This window comes from Mus caroli, unplaced genomic scaffold (assembly GCF_978045245.1).
Source record: "Mus caroli unplaced genomic scaffold, Mus_caroli_1 scaffold_5, whole genome shotgun sequence".
Taxonomy (NCBI): Eukaryota; Metazoa; Chordata; class Mammalia; order Rodentia; family Muridae; genus Mus; species Mus caroli.
Genome location: NW_028227260.1, coordinates 95,500,257 through 95,510,274, shown reverse-complemented (window position 1 = coordinate 95,510,274; position 10,018 = coordinate 95,500,257). Strand labels below are relative to the sequence as shown.

Sequence of the window (10,018 nt, the reverse complement as noted above, 5' to 3'; positions counted from 1 at the left end):
TGAGGGGCTGGGAATGGAGGCACTTTTGGGGTGGGGGGCGCGCTGTTTCTTTGTTTTTATTTTTCGATCCCTTCCAGTTCATTCCTCCAGCACAAGTAGAAAGGGACACTCAGGCCCAACCCTGTGGAAACCTGATGCCTCTTCCTGTGGCTTTCATTAGCTTCCTTGTATCTTTAATGTGTCTTTGCACATACAATGTTCAGGATTCCTGTCTAGCCCAGGGAGTCATGGCTTCCAAAACCAAGGGCAGACCTCCCAAGCAACCAAAGGTGACTCCTGCTCTGCCATCTGACGATTCACAGCAGCTTCAAGAAAATAACCCAGGTAAAACACCACAGGGTGAGGGTGGGGGTGAGGGAGTAGGCCCCAAGAGTGGAGACCAGTTCCCTAATATGCAAGAAGCTCCCAGCACTGTATAAGACCAGATGTGGAGGTCTAAGCCTCTAATCCTCAGGAGGTAGAATCAAGAAGATCAGAAGCCCAGGATCATTTTCACCTACCCTGCCGTTTCAAGACCAAACCAGACTATGTGAGACCTAGTCACAAAACACAAAAAGTCGGGATGCTTACAAGATCCTTTCTGCCCTGTCCCCAAAGTATAGTCTGATGCATTTAGGTGGAGCACAGGTAATTTCTTGGGAATCACATGACATTTCAAACATGAAAACTGTTTTCAGAATGTGTGTGTGGGACTTATGGTTCCCAAGTGGTGTTCTTACCCTTAGTGGAGCTGCAAGGATCATAGAGCCTCTCCTGGCCCGTGCCAACATGTCTCATAGTAAGGGCATGGTTTATAATGATTAGAAACTGGAGGTCTTTGCCATAATTGTCCACAGTGTCTCATTGTTTCTCACCTACACAAACATGATTCAGTTTATATGTGTTCTAAAAACTTTGATGTATATATACATCTAGCACAAACCCCTAGTGCACATAATTTCTTCATGTACGATGATCAAAATGGCAGACATAACTTGAAAGTTATTTGGTTTTTTTTTCTCTTCAATGCAGGAAACAATCTGGCCCTTGAAACTTGTGGGGAAAGCAGTTCTTCCCATGAAACAGGTGGACCAAAGCCAGGTGATGTGAAGGGAATTTTCATTGTTGCTAATGTACTTCAGAAAAGCACACTTCTGCTCCTGTAACACATATTCTGTGTAAATTCTGAGACAGAGGACACTCCTTTCCACAAGAAACATGGTGTTTTATCTACATTGAGTTCAAAGCCAGTAGGAATGCTTTCAGGCTAAAAATACAGAAAATGATGGCAAAAAAAAAAAAAATCCTGGTGTATCTGTAGGAGCCATTAGTAGTTTTAGAAAGTTTTTAAAAACTAAAGTGCTTCGATGCCAGGAAGTATTATTCATCAGTAGGTAATAGGAGTGAGTTTCATAACTTTTTCTTCTATACGCCCTGTTACAGTGCTCTTTATTAATTCACTTGAGAGATTTTGATTGTGCATGCAAGGTGAGCAGTATTGTGCTTACAAATGGCGGCAGTTGCTTTGCTTTGCTTTGCTTTGCTTTGCTTTGCTTTGCTTTGCTTTGCTTTGCTTTGCTTTGCTTTTGCTTTGCTTTGCTTTGCTATGCTATGCTATGCTACGCTATGCTATGCTTAGATTTTGATACAGGGTCTCACCATGTAGCCCAGGCTAACTCAGTATCAGACCAGGCTGGCCTGTTGATTCACAAGGATCCATCTGCCTCTGCCCTGTAAGTGCTGGGTGAAAGTCATGTATCATCTTGTCCAAAAGTGGTGGAGGTTTGTTTGTTTGTTTTGTTTTGTTTATTTATATACTGTGAAATCTTAGAAAACTGGATGAAATTATCTATATTCCAGATTTTGTCATAAGTAAGTGACAAAATCTGTTTGTTTGTTTGTATTTTTTAAATGTCAGTTACTGTATGGTCTTATCTCATTTCTTTGTTGTGTGGCGGGGTAGTGAGGATCAAGGACTCTGAAACAGCTCACTACGGTTTGCTTACATTGTATAAACAGCACACACAGTGCAGAGTCAAATGTTAATATGTGAGCACTGTATAATCAGAATGAGTCTGGCTCTGACCTGCTATGTCAGATGATCTGTGTTAAAGGTCAAACTCGGAAAAGTCAGAACTAATTTAGAGTTCTTGATATGATAGTCCTCAATTTAGAAATTGTCCAGGATTTATAACAGGGTTTTAGCTAAGTAGGAAAGCCCTTGCCTACTGGGCTCGAGGTTCTGGTTTCCGTCCTCAGGTTGGCAATAGAGTTATCCATGAGTCAGTTCGTTTTGTTCCTTAAACAGTTCAACTATCTAGATTTCTGTTATATTTTTCTAAAAACCTCAATGACTACGTTAAATACAGTATTTCTTTTCACCATGCAATAATCTGTGAACATTTGAAGACTATGTAAATGGAATGCTCTCACATTTTTCATAAATCAGCCCAACAGTTCTGCTTAATGTGTCCTTGGACTGGAGGATACTTTGTGCATTGATTAAAGCTACACTTTAAAGGATTTCTTGTAGAGAAGTTAAACAATACTTCTGAAAATATATTTGTACATTTTGGAAAATCTCTCTAACCGTGTTATACATTTAAAGTACAAGTATCAGTTTTTCAAATTACAGTGGTAGCTGCTATAAATATCCACTAACAAGAAGGAGTGGAATACCCTTGGTTTTTAAAAGGGTGGCTATATGTTGGTCCAAAGATGTTTTCTAACAGGAGTGCAGTAGTATTTACCTTATTAACTGAACAATAAATATGTATAAGGATTTTCAATACAGGGCCCAGTAAGAAACCTCTAAATGAAAGGAAGAGAAAGTATGGGGTGAGCGTAAATAAAACTGTCGAAAACATTAAGTGGAATGTTGACCACTTCTTGAAAGTCCAGCATGAGCAAAGGTAAGACTCTGGGCTTTCCTATTTTATACATTTCTTAGTACTTGGGAATAAGGACGAGCTGATATTTTCTGTTTGTTGGAGCCTCTGGTCAAACCTTCATAGGGTTTGGGTTTTGTATAGAAACTAACTCCTTTTAGCTTATACTGCCACATTATACCCAAAGTAAGCTGTATTGCTTAGCTGTCAGTCAAGATGACCTTTTTTTGTCTTGTCAATTTAATATATTTGAATTTATTCACCATAAAGAATTTGTGTGCCACCCTTGAACGTGATGCTTGGTTTAACATTGAGTCATTGAGTGTATCAAAACACATTCCATATAGCAGATACTCAATCATATGGAAAAAAGAGATGAATCTTATAGCAGAATAATCTAGACATTTATGGAACAGAGTTGACCCTTTAGTAAACTACAAATATGCAAATGTATGCCCTGCCTTTAAGGGAGGAACAGTGGGTAAACCTCTGCAGAATTCTCTAATGGTCATGGGTATGCGTTCTCACAGAACCAATTCTTCAGCAGGAGAAAATAAAAGAGAAGCTGTGCTTCTCAGGAAGATGAATACTTGTGGAATGTTACTCAGATACTAATTATACTTGTCCCTAAGTGTTATAAACCTAAGGTATTTGAAGTGACTTCTTTCTAATCCAACAGGAAACAGAAACTGTTGGTGTAAAACCACATAATCCACCTCATTTTCCATTTCCCTGTCAGAATATTTTAGATGCCCTTTCCCAGTCTTCCCTCTGTAGCTTTAGTGAGGGCAAGTCAGTCCTGCTGTGTTTGAATGTGCTTTCTTCAGGTCGAGTAGGAATATCACAGTGTTCACTGTTGTCTTTTACAGGCAGAAACTTTATCAGGACTATTCTCATCAGTTTTTGACTTTGGTTATGATGTGGAATGTAGCTGTAAACCAAATCAAGACACAGGCTGAAAAACTCTCTGTGAGTATCAGGCTTAGCTTGAAAGGAGTCCATTTCGTCAGCCTCAGAGGTAGCAACAGGGGCTTCCTGCAGCAGGTCTGGAGGGAAGGGACAGGACATGAGCTCTGGGAGACCAGGAGGGTGGTTGATGTGGAGGGGAGAGACTGGCCATCCTCCGTGACTTGGTTTATTTTTGTTTCCCTTCTGTGGGAAGATGACAAGGCTAATGATGGGTTAGGAGCCTGCATGGTACAGGCGTGGAGGGATGAGCAGGTACTGTCTGCAGTGTGCAGGAGGAAGTACAGGATTGTATCCTGGTAGGGGACCCTTCAGGATGGACACAGTGCTGATGCCAAGAGTAGGAGGGCCCCACGTAGCCTTCTGACACAGTGATCAGGGATGTGGAGTGAGAGCAGTTCATGGGGCTGTGGAGGGGCAGGTGGAGACTTAGCTGCCAGTGTGGTTGGAGTTCAGACCTGCCCTGTCCCAGAGGAGAAGAGGGAAAGGTTCCCATGCAGTGATGGACCTGCAATGGTGACTGAGTCACCTTTAGCCTGGAGATGAGAATGGGCTTTGGGGGACAGGTAACTGGACTCAGTGCTGTCTCTGGGGGCCCTTTATCCTGGTGGAGGATGGAGCTGCCCTCTGGGCATTCTGACTTCCAAAGGTGGGGAAGCAGAAGGGGGACTACTGAGGGTATGGAGATGCTGTCCAGCCCAGCTCAGGTCAGGAGCATGGACTCTGGAATCCCACCAAGTGGATAGCAGTCACCGTCCAGTTTTTTGCTAGTTATGCTACCTCAGAAAAACAATTTACATCTGTGCCTTAGTTTCTTGGGAGTGGAAGGAGGGAAGAAGTCCATATGTATCTGAAAGTATTTTTTCAAAGATTTGTTTTAGATGTGTATCCTTATATTGGTACAGGGGAGTGTCTGAAGTCAGTCTTAAAGAATATAACCCTGTTAGTGTGGCACTGTGTGCTCTACTCTTACTGGAAAGGCCAAAATGGCCCTGCCCCTGCTTCTATGAAAGTGCTCACCCACTCACCCACTCCTGCCTCACTGCCCTAGCATTCCCCTCATATTAAGCGAATGAAATGTCAAGATGTCAAAAGTACTTGCTTCAAACTATCTTGTCTACATTAAACACTGAATTATTTTTGCTGAGCTGTCACTTTAATGAAGTGTTACGTATTGCTTTATGTTTGCAGAATATCCTTGATGAGCAACAGACACTTTTTGAACAGTTTCAAAGTATTCATATGCAGAAAATAGAAGAATTTAAGGAGTTATGTGATCGACACTTGAAGGTGTGTTGGTCATCTTCTTGAGAGGGGAAATAAAAGTACTGGCTCTCTTCCCTTCCATACTGGGGTTCATTTATAGTGTGTTTATACCTTTAAACTTCTTCTTTCTTTTTTTTTTTTAGTGTTACCATGTCAGGTAAACCTAACTACTAAATGAGCGTCTCCTTTAAGGAGTCATTCATGGTTGTGGGTTCCTTTCAAAGCAGGAGTTGGTACATTGGTAACATTGTCTAAAATTATACTTACTGTTTTGGGGGAAGTTCTGATTTTTATAGCATGGCTTTCTCCCATCATCAGATTTCTTTTGGAGAGTGACAAATCAATGTAGGAAGTCTATAGGCCCTTTGTTTCTTGACTCCTTGTGCTTTCTGCATTATTGAACTGTAATTATATTTTTCCCCGTGGACAATTAGAATGATAAGACAAAGCCCATCAGCATGATGAAGCAAAGCTGTAAGTGAAGATAACAGTATATTGAGAATTATCTACTGTTTTCAATGCATCCAATCCAATTCTTCTCAGCCTCATTGAACTTGGCCAAGTACATTTGTATAGTTATTCTGGAATTCATTAACTGTTGAACGCTCAAATTCACTTTCTGAGCAGTTGTTTAATGCCTTGTGTTCCTGTTAAATTTCCTTCATCCAGGCTAATTGATATATGTCCACATAGCCGCGTCGGAAGAATTGATTCCATGTTCTGTAATTCTTGGTGTACACTGGGATACATGTATGCAGCACAGCCAATTTGATGTGCCTCTGAGTCGTGGGTATCAGGCTGTAGTCCTTGTGGGGGGAAGCTTTTCAGAATCACACTGCAGGTTTGAGGTAGCTGTTAGTCTAATCCTCAGTCAGGGCTGCACTTTCCTGAGTACTCTCCATTCTCTGTATGTGATAATACTACATACTTCTCAGACATCTCCTCCCGCCCCTGTCTTCCTCCACCTCTCTGTTCCTCCCTCTTCTTCCTTTCTCTTCCTTCTCCTCTGTCATCATCTTTAACTTCTTCATATTTTCTTCCTTTTCCCTTTCCTCCCCACACCCACTCCAATGTGTATGCATTTCCTATTCTGCCTATAAGATTTTGTTATTATATCCAGATTGCACATTATAGCATCACCATACAGTCATGCTACTCCTGTCTCTTCTTTTGTTTTCCTACTGAAATATTAGTCTTTCTACTGAGCCATAGGCATTAAGCTTCATTTCACTTGCATAGCTCAGCAAGTTGGTCATCAATTCTAATGCTAAATTTTGTGCTGGTTCTGGTTCTGCATTCACTTAAAGTTACTGAAATATGAAAGAAATAATCAAATAGTTTTATAATTTTTCTATACCACATGTCACAAGAGTTTGTTTATAGAAAGTATCTCTCTCTGTGGCCCTGGCTAGCCTGGAACTCACTATGCAATGGCTTTACTTGAACTTGCAGTGATCCTCCTGCCACTATTTTGGAGTGATGGAATTACAGGTACATTTCACCATGGCGCTCTGCTTAGTGCAACAGGTTTGATGTAGTGTGTCCTAATCCATTCATTGTTGAACTTTCTGTCATGGTCATAAACATTTCTCATCATGATCACACAAATTTCTGTATCTCCCATTTGTCCCAATATCGTACTCAGCAATGCAGTCCCATATTTTTGTGATGGACATTCTGATTTTCATATAGTATACAGTGTACTTTTACTTTAGATGAATTACTGTCCATTCCATTTATTGTAATACATACTGATTTTGAACCGTAACTGTTCACAATTGTGAACCAAGATGAGCAGCGGTGGCTTCTAATTAAACATGGCTTTTGGATTTAGAATCTACAGGCTATTAAGAGTTGTCGCCGAAAAGCTATTATAGAGGAAGCCAGAAAACACATGGACTACTTGGAAAGGAAAGTTACTGAAGAAACTGTAAGTAGAATATTTTTTAAATGGAGTATTAGGATTAATTTGAGCATTAAATTTCTTTCCTAAAATATATGTCGTATATATACACACAGTTATTAATTAGATGTTTTGTATATATATACACACAAATATTAATTAGATGTTTAATAACACCAAGGTTCATGTAAACAAGCAGGAAGAAAAGGATGGTGTTCAATCTTCACTTCTATCCCTGCTAATCTCGTAACACCTTGAAGAAAGAAGCTCAACCGCCATGAAATGACTTCATGATATTTTCTAAATCTATGGTGACATGACACTGCTATTGTGATTATCACTTCCTTGTTCACATCTCTGAGGTGTCAGAAAAACTTTACTGAGAATGTTTTGTTTGTGAAATTTATCGCGCATGTATTATGGGATCATCAGGGATATTATATATGAGGTCTTCTGTATAGTTAAAGCTCTCATCCTATGATTTCCTGTATGTATAACCTGGGAAATCCTTACTTGGGAACGTTTGATTTAATAAACATGAAATAGTTTCAGACTTGTTGGGATGAGTCATTTAATTGCATTCTCTTTCTGACATCCCTGACGTTTCACCCCTTCTCAGACACAAATGGCCCAATGCCATGTGGAGGTGTGCTGTCACCTGTGTTCCTGCATGGGGCCAGTGTAGTCCAGGCCACTTGTCTCATTGTGTCCCGTTGTGTAGAAGCATTGAAAACAGACTGTGTTCAGCCTCCCCCATTTTCTCCAAGTGGAATTGCATTCCTCTAGACTGAATGAGGCCTTCCCTGCTGGGATCATTTTACTGTCTAAAGTTTGCATTATCTAGAAGAACCTCCCCCTTTGTGCAAACTTCCTGTGACCCTGTGGGCCTTTAGTATTATTTCTGTAATAATAATTAATAATCATAATATAATGTTGTATTATTACCAGCTTTCAATGTCTCCTAGTTGAAATATTCTGCCTATCTGTACCATATATGGATACTGTCCATAGTGTTCCTCCAGTGTCAAATTCTATTTTATTTCTCTGTCTCTCTGTATCTCTCTGTCTCTGTCTCTGTGTATCTCTCTCTATATATATATCTGTGTGTGTGTGTAAATATTCCTTTTTGTGTGTGGTACTTATGTATATGCCTTCATGTGTATAGGCACAACTGTGTGTGTGTGTGTGTTTGTGTGTGTGTGATTGCACATAGGTACCTTTGCATGTAGGGTCCAGAGATACTTCTGATATCTGGTTTATTTTATGAAACAGTCTCTCTCTTTCTCTCCCTCCCCCCCTCTTTCTCTCACTTACTTGGTGTTTGTCTCTGTCTGTCTGTCTGTCTGTCTGTCTCTGTATCCCTCTCCTTCTTCCTCTCCCTCTTCCTCTCCCCCCCCTCTCTCTCTCACTCTGTATTGTCTGTCTTTCTCTCTCCCTCCCTCTCTCTCTCTCTCTCTATCTCTCTCTCTCTCTCTCTCTCTATATATATATATATATATATATATATATATATATATATATATATCTGTATCCCTCTCCTTCTCTCTCTCTCTCTCTCTGAATGTGGTGCTCATCAACTGGGCTATGGTGTTAGATCATTGGGTTCTAGGGATCCACCTGGCTCTGCCTCCTAGTGCTGCTGGTACAAACACTCTGCTGTGGTAAGATTTTTCTTTAAAGTTTTATTTTGGTTATTTTATGTATGTGGATCTGCATGTGTCTGTCTGTGTGTCTGTATGTGCCCATGCATTCAGATGCCCACAGAGGGTGTCATACCCTTAGAGGTAGAGTTCCTGTGGGCCACTTGATGGGTACAGCGTTTTGAACTCAGGTCTTCTGCAAGAGCCCCAAGTGCTCTTAACTACTGACCTGTGTCTAAAGCCCCTGTGCTGAGGGTTTTAAAAGGTTTCTGGGGCTCTGTACTCAGAGTCTCATGGCTGTTCAGCAAGCTTTTCACTGCTGAGCCATGTCTTCCCTGGTACATATTTGTTTCTTAGGAGTATGAGCTCAGATATTTTTGTAGTTGTTGTTGTTCTCTATCCACCCTGATGATGCATAGGAACATACCCTGTGACCCTTACTATTACATTGTGCAGCATCTAAATGTGTAGATAGATGTGTGTCTGCCTCCCTGGGCTCTCCACGACTCCTATCACAGTGTCCCACTCTGCTGGCAGCACCAAGGTACTTCACCCACAGGTCTCCAGGGAAACCAGGTCTATTAAGCAAGCAGGGTTATGGTTTCAATAGAAAAGATGTAAAAACCTGTCCTTGGGTCCAAAAAGCTGGAAACTGGAAGTCTTAAAAAAGCCTGGTCATCTGAGTTATGTGTTGGGCCTCCACATCTTCCACAACCAGGTCTGGAAGTACCTAGTATTCTAAATGACCCTTTTGCTATCTGTGCAACCAGGGGCTCGCCGCCCCTAGCTCCCACAACCAGGACTGGACATACCTAATTGTCTAAATGAACGTTATACTACCTGCAGAGGCACAGGCTCACCCATGCTGCCACAACCAGGACTGTATATAAATAATAGCATAAATGACCTCTAAGCTATCTGTGTGGCTCAGACCGTGAGGGATCCTTCCTGAAGCCCTAAAGCTAGCACAGATAGCCTAGCCTCAGAACCCATCTTCTTGGAAGAAATGACATGTGCCCTGGGTGGCATTTTGTTGTAATTATGCTTCCTTGTGGCCTGGAGATTGTGGTGCACCAGGAAACCCTTTTCCTACTTATACTGGGTTCAATGTGCTGGCAACATGCGCCTGGCGTCTGGTCCCCTGAAGTTTGATCCCAGCTGACAAAGTCCATCTCAAAAAGGTGAGTTTTTATTCTCACCTCTTTGCTGAGCATTTCCCTGCTTGTGGTGACACCTACAGAGACTCTCCCCCCCACCAACACACACACATACTCTGCTGTACAAACCAGTCATGCTGCATTTCCAGAGGTGAAGTCATAGGCAGTAGGTGAAGGGCATGTAATTTGGTGAGTTTTACAGCTCACAAATGACAGAAA

The 10,018-nt window shown here is 41.3% G+C and overlaps 1 protein-coding gene across 1 annotated transcript; it reads left to right on the top strand.

Annotated features, from left to right (window-relative positions):
* Positions 1-227: 227 nt before the first annotated feature.
* On the top strand, positions 228-7,405 carry LOC110288710 (X-linked lymphocyte-regulated protein 3A-like). Its single transcript, XM_085837703.1, has 7 exons — positions 228-324; positions 1,012-1,080; positions 2,774-2,891; positions 3,737-3,836; positions 5,025-5,123; positions 6,934-7,029; positions 7,184-7,405. Exons 1-7 carry the CDS (start codon positions 228-230, stop codon positions 7,250-7,252), a joined length of 648 nt encoding a protein of 215 aa, XP_085693829.1. The 3' UTR covers positions 7,253-7,405.
* Positions 7,406-10,018: the final 2,613 nt, after the last annotated feature.

Bases quoted from the DNA above. Each gene is read 5' to 3' on its own strand.
- LOC110288710 (XM_085837703.1), top strand. From the start codon at position 228: ATGGCTTCCAAAACCAAGGGCAGACCTCCCAAGCAACCAAAGGTGACT. The intron at 1,081-2,773 runs GTGATGTGAAGG...TTTTCAATACAG, and splicing joins AACAGGTGGACCAAAGCCAG to GGCCCAGTAAGAAACCTCTA. The intron at 3,837-5,024 runs GTGAGTATCAGG...TTATGTTTGCAG, and splicing joins CACAGGCTGAAAAACTCTCT to AATATCCTTGATGAGCAACA.